General features: G+C 47.1%; 1 protein-coding gene across 2 annotated transcripts; it reads right to left on the reverse strand.

Moving 5' to 3' along the window:
* Positions 1-24,719, reverse strand: LOC116958027 (uncharacterized). Of its 2 annotated transcripts, none has more exons than XM_076058090.1 (10): positions 24,613-24,719; positions 17,580-17,673; positions 15,519-15,647; positions 7,944-8,060; positions 6,134-6,256; positions 5,321-5,406; positions 4,908-5,196; positions 4,273-4,548; positions 3,676-3,854; positions 1-3,145 (listed from the first exon to the last, which is right to left on the reverse strand). In XM_076058090.1, the coding sequence occupies exons 1-9, from the start codon at positions 24,631-24,633 to the stop codon at positions 3,787-3,789; spliced, it is 1,203 nt and encodes a 400-aa protein (XP_075914205.1). In that variant the 5' UTR covers positions 24,634-24,719; the 3' UTR covers positions 1-3,145; positions 3,676-3,786. The 2 variants fall into 2 exon arrangements, with proteins under 2 accessions (XP_075914205.1, XP_075914204.1); XM_076058089.1 differs by having other exon boundaries at positions 7,941-8,060.
* Between the last annotated feature and the right edge of the window lie 3,030 nt (positions 24,720-27,749).

Below are 27,749 nucleotides of genomic sequence, written 5' to 3' on the forward strand. Positions count from 1 at the left end.
GGTGTTGGAATGTTTTATTTGCAACGTTCGGGCAAATAGGCGTGAATGCGATAGGTGCGAAAGCAGTTTTCCTGGGAGAAAAATTAAACAGCTGCTCATTTGGAAAGGTTATCGTGTATTATTTTACTTCTGTTGGTGTAACAAATACAATGGCACCAATGAAGTTTGGCCAACTTGGGTGGTACCGATATCTGGTCTGGCCCAAGGGGCTCTAAAATGTGTCGACTACAGGCACCGTTAACGAAACGTCGTTCGTGGAACGAGGCTCGGTGGAAGGAATAGAAGTGAAGTGAATTTGTCACGTGACTGTATGGCTACCAAGGGTCACACTGGACATCTGTGAAAAAAAGAGCTTTGTAGCTCATCGGATTCCTCCAGTATGAAGACAACTATTCTGAAAGCTAAAGAGGCAGTCTTGAAATCACTTACCTGGGCCACTGCTGGTGGAAAGGCCTCCACGAGAGGGGGCTCTAGAAAGCCTCTCCCCCCAGAGTATATGTTGCACTATTTCACCAGGTAAGGCCCCACTAAGCTACATAGCTCTTCTTTCGGAAGTGGAACCTGGCTATCATGAATGATCGCCCAACGAAGTGGCTGATATCATCAACGTCGTGTGGAAATTTAGAGCAGTAGCCAAAAAAACTCGAAACGTGTGATGTTGATTCTTAAATGTGGAGGGAAAAACCCGGAGGACCCAGAGAAAAATCCATGCCACCACGGGGGAGGGAGATGAAAACTCCAAATATACAGGAGGCGTCAGGGTCAGGATCGAACCCACAACTTCCTGTATACCAGGCGATGTAGTCAACATCTCCTAGCCACCATGGAGCCCCAAAAAGAAAGCCCTTCACCCGTGAAAAAATATTTCGCCTTCTCTTCTATGCTGGTCGGATGCCTTAAAAAAAAAAACCACATCGGAGATAGCCACTGTTTGTCCCACCACGCGCGACCTCCTTTGACACTTCTGGGTGGATAAAGGCCAGAGAAGGGGTACGGGGGAGATGCAAAACAAAAGACTTGCACCGTAACCAGGCACGGTGGTGACTGAGAATATCGGCACGCCCTGCTACCCCCGACCCCTTTTCAACGCAATAGCCAGGGAGAGCTTCCTTCCTCAGTACTGCTGCGATGTTTAGCTGGCGATTACAACAACAACAACAACCAGCAGCTTCATCAGAGGATTTGCCAGAATTGTGAAGAAGTCTTCCTGTTTCCGATCTTAAATAGTGAAGGTAATTTCACCACTGTAGATGACGAATAGAGCAAGCTGATGACATCACCTATGATGACGAATAGAGCAAGGTGATGTTATCACTGATGATGAATACATAAGGTGATGTCATCACTGATGATGACGAATAGAGCAAGGTGATGTCATGACCGATGATGAATACATAAGGTGATGTTGTCACTGATGATGATTATGGTAAGGTGATATAATCACCGATGATGATGAATAGAGAGCAAGGAGATGACAATCGCTGATGATGATGATCATGAATCAAGTAATGCAACTAAGAATTGTAATACTCTTTGGTTCTATTGGGTAAAGTCACGTAGGTGAAAATAAAACAACAAAAAATCACGACGTTGCGGCCACAACACAAGCGGCCCTCATCAGGTGAAGGGACGAGACCGTCTGGAGGACAGCGCTGGAGCGAGAAAAGCCACGCCCAGATCACGACCCCCAAGCTAATCAATGTGTGAACGAAAGAGCTTCACAGCTCATCGGATTTCCTCACTCCAGACGGTCTCGTCCCTTCACCTGATGAGGGCCGCTTGTGTTGTGGCCGAAACGTCGTGATTTTTTGTTGTTTTATTTTCACCTACGTACGTGACTTTACCCAATAGAACCAAAGAGTATGGATCCTAGCAGTCACGAAAGCTTTAAATATAGAATTAAGAATTGTAATCTTCTACGAATGCTTTTCGGAGTTGATAACTCGCGGCCATTTTTTTGTTAAATGGCGACCATGGCCATATCAGGCATCCCCGGCCTGGTAGTGAGGGAGCCTGGCAAAGTGATCTGCTCTGGAAGTGGCAGCGATCTAATGCAAGTGAATACATCTTGCTTGGCCCGTGATTAAATAATTATGATATGTATCGTGATGCTATTTATAAATTAATAAAACAAAGTTAAAATAAGCCGACCGTAACTTAAATGAACCATTGATGAATGTTTGTAATCTTAATGAATAGGACCGATTAATTTGGTCTCGTTGACTAAACACCCCCCCACGGCAATCATGCACATTCATCTGCGTGGCTGTCAATGGACAATAACTTTCTTTAATTGGGCAAGGGTTGTTACAAAAACTTGACACGATGGCAGGGAATTACAAAGCGGAGCAGTGCCAGGGAAGAAGCAGACAGAGCAGTTGGGTTCATAAATGATAAAAAAAATATATTTGAGTTATCTTTCCAGTACAGGCCCAATGAGCTATACAGTAGCTCTTATTCAGAAGCGACATGGCTATCCGAAACGATAGCTCAACGAATTCCTGTCAACATCATCACGTGGAATTTTATGGCAGCAAAATATTCTAAACGCGTCACGTTGATTCTTCATGCGGAAGGGAAAAGAGGACGACTTGGATGAAAATCCACGTGACCACGGGGAGAGAGATGTTGCAAACTCAAAATAAACAGCAGGCGTCTGGGTCGCGATCGAACCCACGACCTCCCGTCCTGTATACGGGGCAGGGTAATTAACATATCCTAGCCACCGTGATTTGTGCAGTGCAATAACCACTGGACCACAACGACCCCCCACGCACCATTCATCATCATCACGATCCATATGGCAGATATCCCCATAGTCGTAGGTGGTGGTTTGTTTCCACTTTCCTCTCTCCCTGTCTTGTCGTGCCAATATGCTAAAGTAGTGGCCGCATCATCTTTCTGGCACCAATCTCGTTATGAGGTCATCGTCAAGCCATTCTCCGTTAGGTCTTCCCCTCTCGCTCTCCGGTTCCACCCATTAGAACTTCTCAAAGACGTTCTCCAGGTCTGGGTAACTTTCCCTGAGGTCCCACAGCGCCTCCCAGAACTGCTTGACCCTGGGTCGCCCCCTCGCCATCACCAGCTCCACCATGTGCTGTGTCGCCTTCTCGCTGCCTTGCCGAGCTTGCATCTCCTTCACGGCCTGCGGGTGGACACACGAACGCAAAGACGCGACGTTCAGAGCGGAACGACGTTTCTGTAGCGATGGCGGTTCTTCAGAGCCGCTTGCCTGCAACACTCCAGAAGCACTCTGTGTTTGCGTTGTAAAGCAGCAGCGTTTATGACCAAGTGTGACTCTTGTAAAGATGATCCAACATGACCAACACTTCCAGATAAAGTTGTATTCCTATTCCCCGAGCTCTCATACTCTGATGGTGCATTGTCTTTGAGTTGTGCGCCTTTTGGCGTCTTCTGGTCCAACACCAACGTGAGACGAGGCTCTAAAGAAAGCTGTCTCGGGTGTGGACCAATCAATTTCAAGGACAGTGCCACATACATTATCAGAGTTGTTTTTTGTTTGCGTTCCGATCGCAGGTATTGTGGTCAATGTAAACATGACTCCTTGTAAAAAAATAGGTGTCAGTTTTGTTGCCAGATTAAAAGGATAAAACACCAATTATCATATTTTGTTACGGGCAAATGAGGTTTCCAATGGTGTTAGTTGGACATTACCCGCACGCTGTTGTCGGTGAGGATGTTCCTGATCTGCAGTTGGGAGAGCAGAGGCGTCAGGTCGTCGCGCAGCGCCACGAGGAGCTCCCTCGTCTTGAAGCGGATTTTGTCTCAGAGGACAAAGTCGTTGTACTTGTTCAGAACCAGGGGGGACTTGTTGGAGAGTCTCCGGAGGAAGTCTGCGGCACCACAAAAGGGGGTGAAACGCAGCGGCAATTGGCGCCGTTTCAGCCTTCAAAGGTGGATGAGAGCAGGTTGGAGTGCTTTTGGAAAATTGAACAAAATAATGAAATGTAACGTAACCAATGTGCCTGAAGAATAAAGTTTTAATCGGCCCGCATTACCTGCTATGACGTACGGATCAGACACGTGGACACTAACAATTAAAAGGAACAGCACTGCAAGAGCATGAAATAGTACACGGTTTCAAGTTACGTAGAAAAACAGAACGACAGTGCATGGGTTATAGGACATTGCTTTGTTAATTAATTGCACCTGGGCAGGACATGTCACCAGAAGGAATGATGGCTGGTTAATGCGACAAATGTGGATTGTGTCTGAAATTAAATGTTAATTATAAATGTATTATTTTGTTACCAAGGCCTCCCAGCCACTCCTTGAGTCCAGGATACTCGTTCTGCACGGCCTGCAGGGCAAAGAGCAGCTTGAGGCAGTCGTCATTCCCTCTCTCTTTGAAGAAGTTGAGCAGCAGCTCCGTGCACTCCACGCCATCCCGGATGCCCTTGGCCTCGGTGAAGAGCTCGTTCGGGATCCGTCCCCTACTCATCAGCTGCAGCAGAAGATGCTTGGGGTCTCTGGCGATCCAGAGCTTCAGATCCGACTCCTTATCTCGAATGGCCCTCAACGCCTCGCCTGCGATCGATAGAGGCTCATATGAATTTCAAACGAATCGTTTAACACAGATTTTAATTGAGTTTATATCCTATTCAGCTACAATTGTGCTTCTGGAATCAAGGCACAACGTATAACATATTTAGGTTCATACTGGTACTTAAACAGTCAAGTGTGACGTGAAGTCGTTCAGTCACGCACAGCATGACATCATTCCTGTGCGGCTTTAAACGTAGCGTCGTAGTCTCCGATTACTTCCCCGAGGACGAACTCGTGCTGGAAAGCATTACGGAAGCCACGCATATGCATGGTTTTTCTTCCTCGACTCTCACAAAATGGCATTCGATGTCAATACACCGGTGAGTTCACGTGGGTCGTACCGTGTGTCTGAATCCACTTCCACAGCTGCACGTATTGCTTCCTCACAGAGTAGAGGGCGTCCCACAGCGTCTCACAGCGTGCCTCTCCCTGGCTGATGAAGTGGTCCAGAACGAGCTCCACACTCTCCTCTCCGCCCTTGTCGACGGCCGCTTGGTGCACGTGTCGTGGAATCAATTTGAAGCCGTTGAGATGCTCCAGGAAAGCCGAGGGATCCGCTCCGATCCAGGCCTTGAGTTTCTCTTTGTTCTCTCGGATCTGTTGCATTGTCTCGCTGCTCTCATTGCTCCTCTGTAGCGTGTGGAGAAGACATGGTCACGATTATTTCTGTCTATCTTCAGTGTACTAGTGCATGCCGACACACGGAAACAATGTAGAGTAGGGTCATCATGCCACTATGCTGCGTTGAGTTTACCTGAACTCCATATGGCACCTTGTGATCATTTTGCACGATAACAAGCGGTAGATTTTCATCATGCTCATTATTTGTATGAGTAGTGTCTGAAAGAAATCAGATAAAGTTAGTTCATCACTGATTCATAGCACAGTCGATGCGGTTGTATCATTTGATTATCGGTCCAAAACGAAAAACTGTTCTATTGTTCGACACAGAAAACTAAACATGGCGATCTTGGAGTCAGGGAGAACCTTTAAATGTTTCCTATAATTTTAAGATTGGAAAAACCTTAACTGGAATGTAAAGTTTCATAATTTCATAGCCAAGATGAAGATGTCATCACCTGCGGCTAAAAACCATGAACAGACAGTTTTGAGGTCGTTTTTGAATCAGTCCAAATCCTACCTCGATGCCCCTCGGGACCTCGACAATTGTCAACTTCCTCCCTTTGTCACAAGAGCGGCAAGCACAGAACGAAGTAACGACGACGCTTCAATTGAGCGTCCTGTCCAACACGACTTTACTCGGGTGTGAAATATTGTCGGATGAGTGGAGGCACGGCAGAGGTGACTGTCACCAGTAGCAACACTCTCCAAGGGACTTTCAAATGACACCGAAGCCAAAGCTCTCAAAAGGGATGTAACTCATTTTCATCATTCTGTGCAGTGGTGTCTGCAGAGAGCATTCAGAGGCGGCTTTGTGCCGAGACGTGATTTCTCCACGCATCTTAATTCACTGTATAATGAGTAAAACACATTTTGGCAGATGTATAATTGCAGCCCCAATAACAGGATGTGATCTTTGGATTAAGCACAGAACGTTGCCACTTACCTGATTGCTTCACCATCGTTTTTAAAGTCAACCCCTTCTGCTTCATGTTGAAGTAAACTATGAGCAACACGAGTGCAGTCAGGACGAAGATGAGGACTGCCGCCAACACGACTGACGTGGCGTCTGAAAATTTTATGAAGGGAAAAAAAACAACAAGCTGTGAACAACAGTCCCCTCTCCACCAACTTATCAGGTCTATGTGATACATTGCGATGAATACGAATGCAGTACGTTGCATTAACACAACCTCTATCAAAATCAAACCATCAAATCACTGCTCATAATAAAGGTTTTTGGGTTAGATCGCGTTATTTATAAATGTGTCGTAACCCTCCACCACCCGACAGGGCCAATCAGCAAAAATAAAAGTGTCACGTTGACAAAAGACACAAATAGTTCACTACTTTAGCCCACCGGTGTGTTGAAGAGTGAATCCACAACATTTACAGTTTGAGTTGTACTGTGACGTTTCGCTGGTAAATACATCCAGCATCATCGGGCAATTCGCCAGAATGGTAAAGCCCTCGCTTGCTCCCGGTTTTATATAGAGCAGCAGCAGGGTGACGTCATCATTGAACTCATATCAGGTGCAGTGATTTGAGGCGGAGGGGGAGGGGGGTATTGTAATTATATAATCGATTAGTAATCAGTCAATGGTTATGATTAGTAATGAGTTGTAGATTAGTAATTAGTTGTAATGTGTGTTATTGTGATTATATGCTACGTTAGTAATCCGTTAATTAGTATGCGTTTCCCCTATAAGGAATTGTAATATGCATTATTTAATAATACGCCTCCAGGACGCACTAAATCACTGCTCTTTGCATCATTTCTATAGTTTCTTTAAGCACGAAAATTTTCTGCGAAGGCGCTTTTTCACAGATTATCATCTGCAGCAGTTTCAAAGTTGCGGGTGATGTTATTTTTTTTTTACGATTTGCCTTCCCCCCATAAACGAACTTTGCCAATAATTTCACATTCGAACCACGATGCCAGAACACATGGCATTCTATTTTCAAAACAGGTCCCTGCAGGGTGGGCTGGTAGGAACATTGGCAAAGTAACATCACGGTGCCTTCGAACTGCGCCTCGCAAATGGTATTCGGCTGTGGGCTGTCTGTGAATTTGCCACATCCCCAAAAGCGAAGTTCGCAAATGAGATAACGTGACTTCCAAATGTTGGGTGCAATAAGACGTAATATCAAGTCTCTGCGCTGTCTATTGCTGATTTTATACACCCCAACAGCACGAGATTTCACTTCATTAAAGTATTGAAAGGGGACGGACAGACGGACGGACGGAAGGACACATTAATCTATTGCAGGCTGGTACACTCAGTTTACAACCTCGTTCCTACCAGTATAAGGTTACCAGACCACTATCATTCACTGTGAAGCAGATGGCGCATTTTAATTTGTTGAATGCACCAGTCGCATTAACCAGGGTAGCCGATGGGGTTTTGGACCACAAACCTCCGAAACGAGCAGTTAAAGCGCTACTACCCAGTGTGAATATTTGGAGGCAAGGGGACTCCAGTCTAAAACTTGAGCGTAGATAAAATAAATAAAAAATTCGGTGTTCAGTATTGCACAGGGTCGTGAATTGATAACGTCACACGTGGCTGTGTTTGACCGTGCATGCAGTTCCTGAAGCTTTCAATAGACGTGAGGTTGAGTTTGAATTTCGTGCTTCTATTGCAGAACGCTTCTGCCGTTTCAGTGGACCAGGCTGTCCCGTGCTCTCCCTGACAGCTGAGAAATCAAACGGCGTATTGCGGTTGACTTGAGCGGCTTTGTAATCCTACTACTACCTGGGGTTTGCAACTCCTGAGGCACACAAATTCCCAAGTCGTCGTCTCTCTTGAGGCCCTCTGCGCACCGACACACCGTGTCCTGGGCCACGGAGCAGTTCACAGCCGCCTCCTCGCCTGCGATTAGGAAACAACAACAAAAAGCATCCCAAGGGGGGTGAGAGGTGGTGGTTATATCGCCTGAATATGAATGTCGTGTCGTCATTTCAAGTTTTCAAGTTTTCATTTATTAGGTATAGAGCCCTGTGAGCCATGCGGCTCTTGAGTCGGGTACAACCGCAACAAACAAAACATGAACAGAGAAACATCTTAAAGCGACGACGCGCACGAAGCATCCTGGGATGAACCTGCAAATCATCATCGTCATGAAACCTGCCACCACCATCCGACACAGCCAATCAGTGGAGGGGTTTGTCACGTAACACAAAAACGTTGCCAATTAGTTACTAGTTTCAGTACTAACCGGTGGGTCAACTCCGCAAGAGCCACGATTCCCCCCTACCCCTCCCCCGGAGCACGCACACACACACGCAGCACACACACACATGCAGCACACACACACAGACACACACACACACGCAGCACACACGCATCACACACACACGCAGCACACACACACACGCAGCACACACACACAGCACACACACGCAGCACACACACGCAGCACACACACACACACAATACACACACACACACACAACACACACACACGCACACAGACACACACACAACACACACACACACACGCACACAGCACACACACACAGCACACACAGCATACACACACACACAGCACACACACACACACGCAGTGTCCCGGCGGGGGATCGCTTGGCACAACGGGTTTTCATCCGAAGGGCCCCTAGGTGGGAAGTCCCGTGGTTTCCCGGTGCCAGGAGGTTGGCCGACCCTCCCAGGACGAATCACCTTGGTGGCGCCCCTAAACTGAATTCAAATTGTAGGGGCGCACCAAGGTCCACCGGGCCAGCTGCGATGAGTTACGCACGACATCGGCAAAAGGGCTGGGGTGAAATGTTAAGTGAGCAGAGCAGACAGTGAGGGTGGGTGGGGGGGGGGATCCTAGTGCCACCGACCAAGTACACACCGGGTGTGTATTTTTGCCAGCCGAACGCCCTCCCAGATATTAAACCGGCTGAGTCAGGGATTAATGGCCACGGGCGCAGAGACAATGGCCTGAACAATAACGTAACGTAACGTGACGCTCCACGTGAGGGCGGATAATTCTTTGAAAATTTACCGGTAGGCCGCACGATCATCTGCGCAGGCTATAACGTTAACCCCGGATGGGGTTTTGTTTTTTTTTTTTCCCGAAATCAAAGGGCCGTAAAAAATGGGCGAAACCCGAAACTTGTTCAAGCGAGTTGTCTCATCCCCGACCCGCCTGGGCCGCCCAGACCGACTCCCCGCCCGCCTCCTCCTCCTCGAGCCGCCCGCAGCGCCCGCGCGACGCCGGCAGGGTGCGTCCGCGAGGTCCGCGACAGGGCGTGTGAGTATCTGGGGGGGGGAATTGGGGAGCGATGGGAGAGGCTCTAGCTCAGCGTCGGCGCAGTGTTTGCGACTCGAGTGTGCGGGGTCGCGCATGACCACCCGCCGCTGTAGTGTTAACCGTGGGGCGTGCGCGTCGCAGAGTTCGATCACCAGCGGGAGAGTGGGCGTTGCGTGGAATAGCCCCATGCGGCGGTGAGCCAGCCCATTTAGCTGGGGGCCCGGCGGTGAGCCGATCGAGGCCGTGGAGGAGGGAGGGCGGTGGGGTGGAAGCCGGCCCCCGCGGCCACCTCCTTTGAGGCTGTGAAGACGGCAGCGGTTTGCAACGCGGCCGATGGTTTTGGATTGATGGCCGCGATCGCCGGGCCCCACCGAATATTCCACGCGCTTCTGTGCGCATCAGGTGGCCGCATTGGCCATGCCCCGTCCTGATTCTGTTGATGGTCGGCCAGCGGCAGCGTGGATGGTTTGAAGCCGGGAGGCCGACGGAAGAATCCTGTACGAGAAGTTTACTTTTGATGTCGGCCTCAGTACAGACTTGCATGCGTCTCTTGGCTTGATTTGTATTCATGGCATGGAAGTCGTTGCCTGTGAATAAATCCTGCTGCGTCTTTGTGATGCATGATGCGACTAGCCAGACTGTTTAGCGTGGCCCTTGGAATCGGCGAGGATGTCCATCATCATAGGCCCTTGTGTCTCGAGAGGCAATTCTTTTTTGCGCCTTACGAGGTCAGCTGTAGGTTTTGCAGCGCCTAGAATGACTTAGTAGGCCAATCCTTGAGTGACAATCCTTGCCACGGCAATTGCAAGTGAATGCGGTGGCAGCTCCAGAGGCGTTTGTTGCTTTTTCTTGACGTCGCTCCCTCTTGGTCTGCCAAGCGGTGTGTCTCTTCTCCTCGCCTCTCCCGAGGCCCGTCTTCACAGCCTGCTGCCAGCTGAGTCGGTCGCCGGCAGTTTTCTCCCAGTCACTTGGGTAGATGTCGCAGCTCTTCACGTCCCGTTCACAGACATCTTTGAAGCGCGGGAGCGGGCGACCAGTGACCCGTTTGCCTGATGCCAGCTCGCCGTACAAGACATCCCCTTGGGTATTCTCTCACCCTGCATGCGGTGCACGTGTCCAAGCCATCTTAGGCGCCTACGACTGAGCAGGGAGTACATGTTGGGAATGTTGGCCAAGTTGAGAACTGAGGTGTTGGGAATGCGATCTTGCCATCTGATATCGAGGATGCGCCTGAGACATCGGAGGTGGAATGTGTTCAGTCGATGTTCTTGATGGGCGTATGTTGTCCAGGACTCAGACAACATAGAGGAGGGTGCTAAGGACGCAGGCCCGGTACGCTTGTACTTTGGTGTTGAGTGTTAGGGATTTGTTCTCCCACACTCTTTGAGTCAACCTGAACGTAGCTGTTGACGCCTTCCCAATGCGCTCGTCAATCTCTGTGACAAGGGACAAATTGTAGTAGGTGATGGTAGAACCCAAGTAGGTGAAGTCCTGAACGACTTCCAGGGTTTAGCTGCCAACGCTTATGGAAGGGGTGTCTCTGACATCCTGGCCCATGACATTGTATCTTTTTTAGACTGATTGTCAGGCCAAAGTTGTTGGAGGCATTGGCAAGGTGGTCGATGAGTGTCTGCAAACCTTGTTCTGTGTGAGGATGTACCCTGGAATGTTCAATTGTAGAGTGCCGCTTTTCTCCACACGCGTCTTGGATACATTGAGGATGTGAATGTTTTCTTGCCGGATGATCTTTGTGAGGATGCATGTTTCTGCACGGAATAGGCTCTCAACATTTAGCTGGCATAGACGAACCGATGGGGCTGATGGAACTGCTCATCTGGCCCCGAGGAGGAGCTTCGTTGCCAGGCTCTGTTCTTTCCGCTGTAACCTCAGAGGTCGACTGGCAACAGACGGCTTCCTTAGTGATGTCGTTCGTTATGAACTTTGGTGTGGACTTCGTTCCACGTGACAGGGTGGGCTGCGAGAAGGCTGACATCACCCGCCCCTCTTAGAAGCTGCAGAGGTTTGAGTCTGGACAGAGTTTGGATGGGCGACCACCGCACAACTGAAAAATGCCAAAAAAGTTTTGCCTACTTTTCGACATTCCTTCGGTTTGCTGAAAAACCAAATCAACCGGTGCTTTTTTTGGCCACCTGACAACTTGAGTTTCTTTGTCGGGTGGTGGTGGATTTCAGGTTTTTTTTTTTAAATTGGCTTCATACCAACACTATGTCACTTCAAAAATAAACTTATTGTGAGCAATAGTGGTAGTAAAAGCGTATGTACACAGGTAAAACAGTCGCTACAGGCTGATGCATGGGCTTCATTATAGGCAGTTCATAATTTTTATTTATTTATTGTACTATGTGCCCACGCCTGCTTCTACCTTTCCCAAACCTGAAGTATGGTCAAATAACTCCAGTTAAAATAAAAAAAAACAAGATATTGGCACTAGAAATATATTGCTATAGAAGATCACTCTGCTGTGTCTAAGCTGCTGTATCCAAAGGATTCGCTAAACTCTTTTATATATATAAAAAAAGTATCTGCGCGTGCGTGCTTGCGAAGGATTTGTCTCTCAACCGGTGGGGTTCACGTTGAAAAAAAAAATTTGACGGGCAGCACGCCCTAAGCCCCACCGTGGGCATAGCCTAATTCCTTTCTCACGTCCGTCACCTTTACATTAGTTGAATTAGCGATGTAGTGGCATTTAGCTTTAGCTACTTATTTATGGCGTGACTTCGACCGTACCAACTCACGCCAATTGGGTGGGTGGGGGGGGGGGGGGGGGTGGACCCTACCAAGTGATGCGTGTTCGGTCGAGCTCACATTTTGTTTGACGCGTTGAACATGCAATAAATATACACATAGCCCTGCGGCTATTTCTTCACAGTGTGATGTCCTCTTTACCCCTCCCCCTCCCAACACAATGCGTGCAGTTAATACTACAGAGTCCGTAGCTAATACTATTATAGTGTTATATATCTTAGTTCTTTCGGTAAAGTCACGTTGAAGGGAAACAACAAAATAATAAAATATATATATAAAACAATATATAAAATAATATATACATATTTTATTATTTTGTTGTTTCCCTTCAACGTGGTGACTTTACCGAAAGAACTAAGAATATGAATTACTGCAGTCACGAAAGCTTTAAATCAAAACTATTATAGTGCTTAGATAGCATTATTGTTGCACGGGCGGGGGGATGGTGGAGGGGGGGGGTAGCGGCCCAGCCCCCAGCCTGCCAACGTGCCACCTCCGCCGGCTCGGCAATGTAGGTCAGGACGGGGGCTCCACACGGGACTAGGCCTCACCACGGCTATGGTAAGTACAAGTTTCCTTGCTTCTTACGCTACAATCACGCACGTACAAAACCGTTGTTTTATTCATCACCTTGGAAGTATTCTATTATTTTTGTTCGTGTGCTCACAACAAGACGATGTATTACTTACTTTCATCTTCATTATTTGTGTGAACTCGCGTTCAAATATCTGCTTTATTGTTGTGTGAACTCACGTTCTAATACACCTACTTTTTTAAAAATATCACTTTCCTATTATTATACTAGTTCTCTTCACTTACAGCTTTCGTGACTGCTGGATTTCAACATCTTTGCCTCTTTCTCTTACGTCACATATCTACAAACATTTCAAGTAATTTTGCATTAATCACAATGCCATACACACCATAGTGTGTGCAAACAACAATTGTTTTTGCTTTGTAACTTGCCCATTAATTTCATCTTCATTATTGTTTCAACTCACGTTGAAATACCTTCCCATTATTACATTACATTACCTCTTTATGCAAATATAACCTTCCCATTATTACATTACTTCTCTTCACTACAGCATTCGTGACTGCAGGAATTCATATTCTTTGCCGCCCGGGTAAAACTACATGGCCGGGAGTTAGAGCCATTCCCTCAACACCTTCGACTGCGACAGGGATGTCCTCTGGCTTCCACATTATTTTACATATATTTTTTTTACCACGTACTTAGTGAAGCCTTCAATCTGCTACAGATACAATGGGAGGCTGATCGATGCCCGGGTGCCGTCAAGGGATGCCTCCTTATTGCACAACCATGTTATGTATGCCCATGATCTGGTAACAGCTGCTCACTCAGAGGACGAGTTGGAGGCCCTGCTGCTGAACCTGGAGCTTGCCACTAAGAGGTGGGCCCTTGCCATCAGCCCCACCAAAACCAAGCACCTGCCTTGGTTTTTTGTACCATTGGACACTCCACCCCAACAACTCCCAATTGGTGATGGGCTGGTTGTGGAGAGAGTGGAGAGTTTGCCATACCTGGGCAGTGTGCTCATTACCGTCTCCGGTTTGACAGCAGAGGTCTCACTCCGAATCAGTCGAGCGGCATTATCTTTTCATCGGTTGCGTAACGCTGTGTGGAAGCTGCCTGGTCTGTCACTCCGCACTAAGCTTCAGGTCTTCTCGGCCACAGTCATTCCCTCCCTTCTCTACGCATGCCAAACATGGACCCCCCTAATGGAACATCTTAACCGGTTACAAATATTTATGCTGGCCTGCCTACGATCCATCCTGGGCTTAACCTGCAGGCTGGATTGTGTGAGGAGCTCACAAATCCTTGAAGGCTGCGTTGGCTGGCCCATGTAGCCCACATTTCCAGCCACCGCATGCCTAAACAGCTTTTGTTCGGCCGGATCGAGGGGGCTAAACGGGCGCGGCACGGGCTAGAGAAGAGATGGAGTGATGTGGTACAGGAGGACGTAGAGCTGAGTGGACTTGCTGATGACTGGTACCAGTGCTCTCAAGATCGGCCTCTGTGGAGGAGGCTCGTGAAGGATGCTACTGGGCAGTTGGAGGCAGTCGCCCTCCAACAACAACGGGGGGCAGAGGAGCGACGCTCACAACAACGAGCGGAGCGCTAAAGCACAGCAAGTTGGCACAGTAGGGGGCACAGGTGGTGCATCAGCCAGTCATCTCAGTCATCTCAGTCAGTCGACCCGTGGCACCTAGGTCTGCCCCGTCACCTCCTGCCAGCGGGCGTTCGACACTTCACGTGGCCTCAAAGTGCACCTAGCTTGGCACAAGCGTCGTGGTGATGTTACCACCACTTAGTCCCGAATGGCGGTTTACTTGTTGTTATATGGTATTGTGTGATATTTTTTACACTTTTAATTGTTTTCTATCTGCGTAACTTTGCCGAAAGACACAATCAATGTACATTAATAATGTTTGTGTGCAGACAACAAATTTTTGTATTTTTTTTTGGTGCCAAATCATCTTCATAGAAACCAATTTTTTTCAATAATCACCTTGCTAATATTACAATCATAATGTTTGCGTGCCGACAAATGATATTATTGTTCCTTGCTTCTTCCACTAAACTCATGTACATAGAAAGCGTGTCTAAATCGATGTGTGTGTGTCTGCCTTTTTCGCCCGGGCAACGCCAGGTACTTACCGCTAGTATAGAATAAAAAGGTTGTATTGTAGTATAAGACAACCTGATGATGATGATGATGATGCTGATGATGATGCAGGGAGCGATGAGAAGGAAATTGACACTATTTGGAAAAATGGAAGGAAATGGAAAGAGAGGAAGTCCTAACAGATAACGGCTTGATGACATCGCAAGAGGGCGTTGCCAGAAAAATGTGCCACGACTTTAGCATATTGCCACAAGACGGAAGGTGGAAACAGCAAATGACGAAATTTTCAGTGAACACATACTACCATGGGCTATCTGTCCATGGATTGTAATTATGACGATACACTACACTACTAAACACTACACTACCAAACACTACACTATTGCACTATACACCACTGCAATACGCTCCGCTCTACACCACTCATAAACTACAGTAGTATACACTACACCACTATGATGTGGCACTACAAGATAGGAAATTGGAAACGACCAATGATGAAATGTGCAGTGTGACCACCTACTACGGGCTCTCTGTCCATGGATCCTGACGATGATGAAGCAATATCTATGCCGCATGCAAGAAGACACAATTCTGAAACGCACAATGCATAGAGAGGGGAAACGCCTACTCTGCTGTGCTGACACTCACCTGGCCCACAGCTGCTGCACCACGAGCACACCTTCTCCTGGTTGTCTCTGTCCATGAATGTGCCCTTAGGGCACGACTCACACATGGCAGCACGACCATTAGCTATGCAGTCCGACATCTTGTACATCCCTGAAGGACAAAGGAGTTGTTGTTAGAACACAGACAAAGATCTCCCTGTATAGCCTTTAACAGACTCTTGGGGCAGATGCTCTACCGCCTTTTTCTCCACCGGTGGCGTTGTTTACACACTGCACCAGGTAGTCATTTGAGTCTGAGTCGACCTAGGGGAGGCCCAGGTCCGGTTCAGATAATCGTCAATGGCGTTGGCCCTGAGCTGGAATTCAACACTGGTCACCGGGTTGGTAGCGCAGCGCGCTAACCGCTGCACCACCGCTCACACACACACACACACGTGATCACAAGTTGGTTTTGGGAGTCACGGGCTGCACTGACTGTCAACCTGCGTTAGAGTTATGTGACTGGCAGTGGCTCAACTGAACACGAATTTCTTCAGTCATCATCACGATCCATGGGTTTTCCACCGCACATTTCGTCGTTTGTATCACGCATTCCTGAGCCTTGTCGTGCAAATACGGCGAAGTAGTGGCCACCCGCATGGGACGTGGGCAATCCTGCCTCTCCCGCTGGCATTATTATTTTACTACTATTCGCGTTAATCTGAGCTACTTTTAAGCTGTCTTTGATTTTTTTCAAAGTTCACCACTTTATTAACTAGTTATTAATATGTTGCGATTTCGTTTTTGTCAAGAGCTTCTTACTTACAAGCTGGTGTTGCCGCCTTCCCTCATCGTCTCCATACACAGCCTGCCCAAGGGATCATGTTTGCAATAACCACAACACAAGAGTTGTACGCCTTTTGGCGTCTTCTGGTCCAACACCAGTGGAGAGACTAAGGGGCTCTAAGAAAAGCCGTCTCGGGTGTGGACCAATCAAATTCCAGGACAGTGCCAATATTATTATCAGAGTTGTCTTTTTTTTTGTTTGCATTATGACTGCTTGTGCTGTGGTTATTGCAAACATGATGCCTTGAATAAAGGTGTCAGTTTTTGTGCCAGTTAAAAGGGTAAAACATATTACTATATCTTGTTACTGGCAAAGGAGGTCTCATAATGTAAATGCTCACCCCGAGCCCTCAATACTCTGATTGTGCGCTGTTTTTGAGTTGTACGCCTTTTGGCGTCTTCTGGTCCAACACCAGTGGAGACTGGGCTCTAAGAAAAGTCGTCTCGGGTGTGGACCAATCAAATTCAAGGACAGTGCCAATATTATTATTATCAGAGTTGTCTTTTTTGTTTGCATTTTGACTGCTTGTGTTGTGGTTATTGCAAACATGATCCCCTTGAATAAAGGTGTCAGTTTTTGTGCCGGATAAAAAGGGTAAAAACCTATTACTGTATCTTGTTACTGGCAAATGAGGTCTCATAATGTAAGTAACAACAACACACTTATGCATTTCTTGTCGTTGTTCATCCGACAACACATGTGCGTCCAAATAGCACACCTGTCAACCCATATGTCTTACCGGGAAATTGAGTTTTCAGGTCCATACAGCGTTCAGCCGTTTCAATACAGGCAATTGTTGTGTCTATTTGTTGGTGTTTTGTTCGTTGTGATGAGATTTTGTCCTTTCAAATCTTAACGTTTATCCTACAAAGGGGTGACCAATAAGGTCTGAATTGACCTGTAATAAGGTAAGGCACTGAGATAAGAGGTTGACAGGTATGAACTAGTGTCAGTTTCCCTTTGATCCCTGCCTGCATCATCATCATCATCAGGTTGTCTTCTTCTATGGCGCTACCTTTTTAATTGACTTCTACGTCGGTCAGCTCTTTGACGCAGCAAGTATCCACCTCGACAGCAATACATTTCTCAAGTGGCAACATCTCTCATTTCTCATTTCTCCAGTAACCACCAACCCCATAGCCTAGAATGCAGTGAGAGGAGCTGACTTGGGTGGAGGAACGGAAGCATCCGGTCACCACACTTTGTCATTCCACAGAGGCGCATAGATCGGAAGCCTCCGTGTCTGTGTCGCTTTACCTGCACGGCACAGCTCACAGCAAACTCCTTGCGGCGTTTTGTAGAATCCATCGCCGCACTCCCCGGCGGAGGACAGTTGCTGCGGGAAAAGCATCTGCAGGGGAAGATTCGCGGCGGAATTGAGCGGCTGATTGTAGAGGGCAGAGCGACAGCTGCAAATTTCACATTCAGACGGAGCCACAGAGGCGAGTTCACTCGGCTGCACATGGGCCAATTCGGGGGCTCTCTCCCCCCTGCCTTGCCCATTTTAAGGGAGGGCCTCGTTTGTAGTTGATGAGAGAGGCACAAAAACAAAGCGACCACCCCCCCCACCCACCAGGATGGCCCCACACACACTGCCGCTTGCTGCGACGGGGAAGCGCTGGTGGGGAGTGGTGGCGCAGCGGTTAGCGCACCGCACTGTGAACCCGGCGACCCGGGGTTTGATCCCCGCTCACAGCCATCACCAGTTACGATTGTCTGAACCGGTCCCGGGCCTCCCCCCCCCAGGTCGACTCAGCCTCAAACGAGTACCTGGTGTAGCGGTGTGTGAACATGTTGCCGCTAGGGAGACAAAGGTGGCCACCCACTTCCCTCGTGTGACGTTACCGGCCTTCATAGGAGCTCGCCGACAGCACTTGCCCCGACAGTCTGCTAAGGCTATACGGGGAGTCGTTACCTTTGTCGTTACCTTTGTCGTGGTCGGCGCGTGGGCAGGACCACACCCCACGCCCACGTGCCAATGATGATAAGCACTACTACACCGTACCAGGTACATCTGTGTGTTTAGTTGTTGTTGTTGTTGTTAAGGCTGAGTCGACTTCCGGGGGATGCAGGGTACAGGTACCAGGTGGTGGTGGTGGGGGGAGGGGTTTCTCGGAATTTTCCCGAGATTGCAATCTCCGGACAGAATTCATTGAGTCTAGATGGAATGACACGTGGCTAAACATTCATCGGCGTCAATCAATAATTGATTATAATCAATCTGTTGCCTGATGAAGGCCTTACCCGAAGCCGTCTGAAATGTTTCACGGCTCTGCGATGCAAAGGATCCGCCAAACGCCGCGTCTCCTACGTTTGGACGTACTTGTACCCCTGCTACTTACTCCGTGTTATTTTACCAGGCAAGGTTCACAATGAGTTGCTGTGCAGATTTGATTTCAGGAGCGACCTGGTCGTCACAAATTGATAGAAGCTCAAGCAAGAGGCGCAAAGCATAAAGCTACGCATGGAGACTCATAGAGATGCATAGAGACCCATAGAGACCCATAGATACACACAGAGACCTGTAGATACACACATAAACCAATGGATACGCATAGAGACACATAGAGATACAGATACCCATAGATACACAGACACCCATGAATATACAGAGACCTTGAGAGATACAGATAGCCAAAGACACACACAGAGACCCATAGATACACACAGAGACCCACGGATACACACAGAGACCCACGGATACACACAGAGACACATAGACACAAAGAGACCCATAGATACACACAGAGACCCATAGACACGCACAGAGACCCATAGATACACACAGAGACCCACAGATACACACAGAGACCCACAGATACACACAGAGACCCATAGATACACACAAAGACCCATAGATACACACAGAGACACATAGACACACAGAGACCCACAGATACACAGAGACCCATAGATACACACAGAGACCCACGGATACACACAGAGACACATAGACACACAGAGACCCATAGATACACACAGAGACCCACAGATACACACAGAGACCCATAGCCCCACAGAGACCCATAGATACACACAGAGACCCAAAGATACACACAGAGACCCACAGATACACACAGAGACCCATAGATACACACAGAGACCCACAGATACACACAGAGACCCACAGATACACACAGAGACCCACAGATACACACAGAGACCCACAGATACACACAGAGACCCATAGCCCCACAGAGACCCATAGATACACACAGAGACCCAAAGATACACACAGAGACCCACAGATACACACAGAGACCCACAGATACACACAGAGACCCACAGATACACACAGAGACCCACAGATACACAGAGACCCACAGATACACAGATACTTATAGCCCTGCCACTCCGCCCCTGTTCGTGACCATCGGCCACAACGCATCACAGTGCAAGGCAGCTTCACTTCATTAATTTTTTAAAATCCTAATCTGGTTGTCAACCTGTTTTTTTGGCCACTTGTTGAATTTGCATTTCAAGCCGAGTCGTTGGGACCCCACCCTTGCCTGTCGCCCCAACGTGGTTCTGAGAAATAATGTTAAGGGGCCGTCCATAAATGACGTCACGCGATTTTGGACGATTTTTTTTAACCCCCCCCCTCGTCACACGACGTCACAAAGAGTCAGACACCCCCACCCCCTCAAATATGACGTCACAAAGCTCTGACCCCCCCCCCCTCAAAAATAAAACACGCTTCAAATCGTATTCTTAGTTTTGAAAGGGAAACAACAAAATAATAAAATATTTATATAAAACAATAAAAAAAATCTCACGACGTTTCGACCATAACTCAAACGGTCATCTTCAGGTGTGTTGGTTTGCATAAATTTATTTTTAAACGGCGCATTTATTTATTTATAAAAAAAGTTAGCGCCACGCGCAACGATTTGGCAGTTATAAATAAATGCGCCGTTTAAAAATAAATTAATGCGAACCAACACACCTGAAGACGACCGTTTGAGTTATGGTCGTAACGTCGTGAGAATTTTTTATTGTTTTTATATATATTTATATATTATTTTGTTGTTTCTCTTCAACGTGGTGACTTTACCGAAAAAACTAAGAGTACGAATTACTGCAGTCACGAAAGCTTTAAATTAAAATTTTACGCTTCAAATCGCTTTAAACTATTGTCGTTGTAGTAGTGCGTATTTAATGTGGCGCTACACTCTGATGTTGTAGGTAGAAAACATTTATTTAAAAAAGTCAATTTAATTAAGTAGAACGTGTTGTCCGTATTTATTTATAAAGTTGCAGCATTTTGATGTGACGTCACATTTCTGAACCCCCCACCCCCACCCCTCGTCACAAATCGTCACAAATGTCTGACCCCTCACCCCCAAGGTGCGTGACGTCATTTATGGACGGTCCCCTAATTATAATCAACATCAAATATTTTTTTTTTCGCGAAATCGTCCAAGTGTTACGTGCGGCCATACGCCAACCCTTCAAAGTAACCGCTTGACTCTAGGAAGCCCGCAAGCGTTGTTTGACGGTGGATGAGTTCACAAACGTCTTCAATACATCCTTCCGGGCTGCCGTATGGATTGACGTTTTTTTGATCGCGAGTTATCTTACAGAGGAGACTGCAGACTCCAAATCCGCAGCAGCGAGGGCCCCGGGGGGGAATCGAGATCGAAACGACGGAAAACCTCCCTGCATCCCAGGTGAGGGCGATTCAATCACGCCATCGTGGCTGAACCAATCGGAGCGGGAGTGCCGAGTTTGACGTCACTGACCTCATGGCCACCCAGGTGTGTGGGCAGGGTGGTGACCTTTGAGCTGCCTTAGTGGACGGGTGTTTTTATTTTTTTATCGCCGGTCCAAGTGTCCAAGTGTCCCCGGGGGGGGAGTTGTAACGGTGGGCCTCCGGGTGGGTCGGCGAACAGCCTCATCGGGGGTTGACGGCTCATCGTGACGCCGGTTTTGCTCTCGTCCTCCTCCTCGTCCTCGTGGTCGTCGTCGTCGTCGTTGTGAATTGCCGGAGAAAAGTCACGGTGCACGATACGTAGACGTCGCGAGTGGCGTCGCCGTTTCGTCAGCGAAGTTGAGCTTGCAGGTCCATACGGCGTTGAGCTCTTGCTCAAACAATGCTCTTCATATTCGTTGGGTCTTTCGGTCAAGTCACGTGGATAGGTTCAAAGAAAATAACAAAATAAAATTACGAAAAAAAAAGCTACGACCACGTTTCGATCACAACACGAGCGATCTTTTATTTTGTTTTTTTCCTCCTGATGGCGATCGCTTGTTATTTTCTTTGAATCAATCCACGTGACTTTAACGTAAATACCCAAATAATGTGAATTCCTGCCATTCACGAAAGCCTTATTTAAGTCAAGAAAAGCCTTATTTAAGTCAAGAAAAGCCTTATTTAAGTCAAGAAAAGCCTTATTTAAGTCAAGAAAAGCCTTATTTAAGTCAAGAAAAGCCTTATTTAAGTCAAGAAAAGCCTTATTTAAGTCAAGAAAATCAAATATTGAGCGTGGTACAATTCGAGCCGTAAAAAAAAGGATTGTTTAAAAATATATTTACATTTTTTAATGATACAACACAGTCTTGTCATCAGTATGACATAAGTATACCAAGTTTTCAGTCGATACCACATTGGGAAGATGGTTGAAATTGAGTTACAAGATTTGAGGATACAACAGACAGTAAGTTAAATAAAAGCGTGTATAAAATGTAAAAAAATATATAATTAAAAATGTTTACGATAGAACACAGTCTTGTCATCAGTGTGACATACATACACCAAGTTTTCAGTCGATACCACATTGGGAAAATGGTTGAAATTGAGTTACAAGATTTGAGAATACAACAGACAGTAAGTTAAATAAAAGCGTGTATAAAATGTAAAAAAATATATCTATATTTTTTTAATTTTAACGATAGAACACAGTCTTGACATCAGTGCGACGTAAGTATACCAAGTTTTCAGTCGATACCACATTGGGAAGCGGGTAAAAAATTTAGTTACAAGATTTTTTGAGGATAGGACAACACACTGAGTGAGTTAAATAAAAGCGTGTAGTAATAAAAAACAATGGTCTTTTTGTGTTTCTCCCACCTCATTGGACTTTGTCGTATGAGCTGTGAGATTTATGAGGGCATTGGGTGAGCAACGAGGTCTGAATTGGTCTGTAAAATGGGAGGCGCTAATAAGAGGTGGACATGTATTGGTATTTTTCCAAGTAAGTAAACGATCCGGGTTTTCTCGATTTTATCAACTGCGCCATCTCTGCTGCTTGTTTACGTTCAGTCGGCTTCTTCTTTTCTCTGCAGACTTCTCTGGATTCATCTGAATAAAATCACAATCGCGGAATGAATACCTGCCAACCCCTAATCAGTGCCCCTACCTACCTTATTACAGATCAATTAAGACATTATTGGTCACCCCCGTGCCCCCTTATAAATCTCAAAGTTCATCCTACAAAGTCCCATCGCAAGGGGAGAAACGCAAACAACTAGACAGTCACCACCACTGCACTCACAACTAGTACACACACCGCTACTGCCTGCATCAACTCCTAATCAGTACCCCTACCTACCTTATTACAGACTAACTAAGACCTTATTGGTCACCCCCGTGCCCCCTTATAAATCTCAACGTTCATCCTACAAAGTCCCATCACAATTAGAGGTCTGAATTGGTCTGTAAAATGCTAATTCCTTTGTCAAGGCGCTTTGTTTCCTCTCACACAGCTTAAAGGTCGTGATCTGAACGTGGCTTTTTTTAACTCCAGCGCTGTCCTACCAGACAGTCTCGTCCCTTCACCTGATGAAGGCCGCTTGTGTTGTGGCCGAAACGTCGTGAGAATATTATTGTGTTATTTTATTTTATCAATTTATTATTTTATTCTCATTCTACGTGGTGGTGGTGACTTTACCGAAAGAACCAAAGAAGAAAAAAACAAATACTGTGTTTTTTTTTTGTTTTGCCCGTAGCGAAACGGCTGTATGCTGTGTGGACCTGAAAACTCAATGTCCCTGTACAAGATCACGGAGCGAATCGTATGAATAGGGAGTACACGGTATGTATACTTGCTCTTGTTTCTTTCAGTAAAGCCACGTAGGTAAAGCAAAATAATAAAAAACAAATAAAATAAATCAACATAGAAATAAACTAAAAGATATTAAAAAAAATAAGTTAAATTAAATCGCGACATTTCTATCGCAACACACGCAATCGTCATCGATGATGATTTGCTTGTGTTGCAACGATGATTTGCTTGTGTTGCTACCGAAACTCGTTATTTTAATTAGTAATCTTTTATTTTTCGATTTAAAGCTTTCGTGACTGCAATGATTCATCTTCTTTGGTTCTTTCGGTAAAGTCACGTAGAATGATAATAAAATAATAAATTGATAAAATAAAATAACACAGTAATATTCTCACGACGTTTCGGCCACAACACAAGATGAAGGCCGCTTGTGTTGTGGCCGAAACGTCGTGAGAATATTATTGTGTTATTTTATTTTATCAATTTATTATTTTATTATCATTCTACGTGACTTTACCGAAAGAACCAAAGAAGATGAATCTTTTCTTTTATTTATACCTTTCATCGCCTACGTGACTTTACCAAAAGAACCAAGCGTAAGGATGCTTGCAGTCACGAAAACTTCAAATCTACAATAACCCGTACGTGTTGACAGTTGTGTAGTGGGGTTACTTTCCAACACAGAAACACGACCGGTTGGGTACTGAAACTAGTAACTCATTGGCTACGTTTTTAGTGTTACCTGACAAACCCCTCTTACTGACTGGCTGTGTCGGGTGGTGGTGGTGGCGGCTTGCACGACGACACAACATTAATATTCACGCGATATAACCACAACCTCTGCCCCCCCCCACCCCCCCCCCCAAAAAAAAATAAAACTCTTACGGAAGTGAAGTACAGGTTGCAATTACGCTCCAGAAATCTTGATTTGAAGCTTTCGTGACTGCAGGAATGAATCCAAACTCTTTGGATCTTTCGGTAAAGTCATCACGTAGTTGGAAAAGCAAATAAATCACGTCGTTTCGAACGCAACGCAAGCGGTGTTTCGAGAGAACCCATGGGGCCCCAAAGAGATCCGGAGATCATCGTCACGTGGAGAAAAATCCACGCGACCATATTGTCGAGAGAGAGACACGCAAATTCTAAATAAACAGCAGCAGCAGCAGGCTTCGTCGGTCGGCATCGAACCCACGACATTCCCTGTGTACCAGGCGAGGTGGTTAACATCTCCTAGCCACCACCGTGACGATGACGAAGGTGAGTGAATGAGGAGCGGTTGTCCTCACCATGAGAAACAGACGGAGCATCGCTGTCCAGGGGGTCGTGAGGATCTCCTGCCACTCGTCACGGACTCCGCTCAGTCTCCCAGTCGCTCGCCTCACTTTGCTGGCCGCCTGTCATGTGCGTCGAGTGTGAGCGAGTGTCTGAGTGTGTGTGAGTGACATTGAGTGTGTGTGAGTGTGTGTGAGATTGAGTGTGAGTGTGTGTGTGAGTGAGATTGAGTGTGTGTGTGTGAGTGTGTGTGAGATTGATTGTGAGTGTGTGTGAGTGAGATTGAGTGTGTGTGTGCGAGTGTGTGTGAGATTGAGTGTGTGTGTGAGTGTCTGAGTGTGTGTGAGTGAGATTGAGTGTGAGTGTGTGTGAGATTGAGTGTGAGCGTCTGAGTGTGTGTGTGTGTGAGTGTCTGTGTGTGTGTGAGATTGAGTGTGAGTGTGTGAGTGTCTGTGTGTGTGTGTGAGCTTGAGTGTGAGTGTGTGTGTGAGATTGTGTGTGTGTGAGTGTCTGTGTGTGTGTGAGATTGAGTGTGTGTGTGTCTGAGTGAGTGTGAGCTTGAGTGTGTGTGTGAGTGTGAGATTGAGTGTGAGTGTGTGTGAGATTGAGTGTGAGTGTCTGTGTGTGTGTGTGTGAGATTGAGTTTGAGTGTCTGAGTGTGTGTGAGATTGAGTGTGAGTGTCTGTGTGTGTGTGTGAGATTGAGTGTGAGTGAGTGTCTGAGTGTGTGTGAGATTGAGTGTGAGTGTCTGAGTGTGTGTGTGAGATTGATTGTGAGTGTCTGAGTGTGTGTGAGTGAGATTGAGTGTGTGTGTGAGTGTCTGTGTGTGTGTGAGATTGAGTGTGAGTGTGTGTGTGAGATTGAGTGTGAGTGTCTGTGTGTATGTGTGAGATTGAGTGTGAGTGAGTGTCTGAGTGTGTGTGAGATTGAGTGTGAGTTTCTGTGTGTGTGTGAGATTGAGTATGAGTGTGTGTGAGATTGAGTGTGAGTGTCTAAGTGTGTGTGAGATTGAGTGTGAGTGTCTGAGTGTGTGTGAGTTTGAGTGTGAGTGTCTGTGTTTGTCTGTGTGTGAGATTGAGTGTGAGAGTGAGTGAGTGAGAATGAGTGTGTGGATGAGCGTGAGAGTGATTGAGTGTGAGAGTGAGTGAGTGAGTGTGAGAGTGAGTGTGTGGATGAGCGAGAGTGAGGGTGAATGAGAGTGAGTGTGAGTGAGTGAGTGAGAGTGTATGGATGAGAGTGAGAGTGTGTGGATGAGAGTTAGTGTGAGTGTGTGAGTGAGAGTAAGTGAGAGTAAGCGAGAGTGAATGTGTGTATGAGCGAGAGTGAGAGTGAGTGAGTGTGTGGATGAGCGTGAGAGTGATTCGACTGGGATAAAAACGCGAGTGAGCTCCGCTTGGCCTTGTTCGTCTTCAACAAGCAACGCGACCCTTCCCGAATCAAATTTAAAACCCTGCACTGCGTTATAAAATAAAAAAATAAACACCTGCCGCTTATCACAAAATATGCGGTCAGGTGAGCGTGACGTCAGTCGTGAGGTGCGCTAAGAGAAGGGAGTGGCAATGTACAAAGACAAAGGTTCTTCCCCGGTGTAGCCTGTAACAGACTGTTGGGGCAAGTGCTGTTAGCAGCAGCGCCTATGAAGGCTACCGGCACTGTGGCACACGAGGGGGGTGGGTGCCCAGCACCAATCTCGCCCGCCCGCCCGCCCGTCCGCCTTTGTCTCCCCGGTGGCGATGTTTAGCGCACACCACTGCAGCAGGTACTCGTTTGGGTCTGAGTCGACCTAGGGGAGGCCCAGCACCGGTTCATCTATTCCACCGGTGGTGGCGGTGGCGGTGGCCGTGGCCGTGGGCGGGAATCGAACCCGGGTCTTAGGCCCGGTTGGTCGCGTAGCGCAGCGCGCTAACTGCTGCGCCACCGCTCCTCCCGTGGTTATGCACGCGTGGAATGCGAGGAATGCCCAGCGCCTCCTTCCCAGATGTGTATCTGCACCAAGGCCGTAATCTATATATACACATGTGTAAAAGGCAGAAGTTGTGATTATGTGTTGAAAATGTTTTAGCGTACTTCCCGACATGCAACAAACTTGAAATTTGGCACGTGGGTACTTTCCAGACTGTACACCATGCAAACATTATAAAAATAAAACTTTTGTATATTTTTCTTTTTGGGTGTGGGGGGCGAGCTCATTAATGCATTTATTTTGTGCACGGGAAGTGAGCTGTGACGTCAATTCTGTCACGTGACCCGCGCACGTGGAAGCGTGACGCATTGTAGTGGAGTGGTTAGCGCGCTGTCTGTGTGTGTGTATATGTGTGTGTGTGTCTGTGTGTTTGTGTGTCTGTGTGTGTGTCTGTGTGTTTGTGTGTCTGTGTGTTTGTGTGTCTGTGTGTGTGTCTGTAGCGGTTAGCGCTACGCTGCGCTATGAACCTGGCGACCCGGGTTCGATTCCCGCTCACGGCCAACACCAGTGACGATTATCTGAACCGGTCCCGGGCCTCCCCTAGGTCGACTCAGCCTCAAATGAGTACCTGGTGCGGTGTGTAAACATTGCCACTAGGGAGACAAAGGCGGTCGGGCGTGGTGCTGGCCACCCACCCCCTCGTGTACCGTTCCGGCCTTCATAGGTGCTCGCTAACAGCACTTGCCCCTACAGTCTGTTAAGGCTATACGGGGGATCTTTGTCTGTGTGTGTGTGTCTGTGCCTAGTGGGGAGCGGTAGTGTAGTGGTTAGCGCTACGCTGCGCTATGAACCTGGCGACCCGGGTTCGATTCCCGCTCACGGCCAACACCAGTGACGATTATCTGAACCGGTCCCGGGCCTCCCCTAGGTCGACTCAGCCTCAAACGAGTAACTGGTGTGCTGTGTGAACATCGCCACTGGGGAGACAAAGGCGGCCGGGCGTGGTGAATCTAAGTCCCGGGCAAAGCCGGGTAGTTAAAGCTAGTCTATATATATTGGGGGGGACACATCCTCCCCCTATATTCAAATATGCTCAAAATGCCCACCCCTAATATATTGCTATAATAATTGCTATGCTATGTAAATAAAAATTTGCTATACCTTGGCCACAATATCTGGACTCGTCTTCATATAAATCAACGCGTAGATTTATGTTTACGTGATTGTGGTCATGGTTGTACTTTATTA

This window comes from Petromyzon marinus (assembly GCF_048934315.1).
Source record: "Petromyzon marinus isolate PM22_M1 ecotype Great Lakes invasive population chromosome 68 unlocalized genomic scaffold, UKy_Petmar_22M1.pri1.0 chr68_unloc.1, whole genome shotgun sequence".
NCBI lineage: Eukaryota > Metazoa > Chordata > Hyperoartia > Petromyzontiformes > Petromyzontidae > Petromyzon > Petromyzon marinus.

What these genes read in the sequence shown, in the direction of transcription:
- LOC116958027 (XM_076058089.1), bottom strand. Translation starts at nt 24,633, where the DNA reads ATGCTCCGTCTGTTTCTCATG. An exon ending in TGCTCCGTCTGTTTCTCATG is followed by an intron (nt 17,674 to 24,612) that starts GTGAGGACAACC and finishes CTTCCCCTGCAG; the next exon opens with ATGCTTTTCCCGCAGCAACT. An exon ending in AGGTGCCATATGGAGTTCAG is followed by an intron (nt 5,197 to 5,320) that starts GTAAACTCAACG and finishes CACACGCTACAG; the next exon opens with AGGAGCAATGAGAGCAGCGA.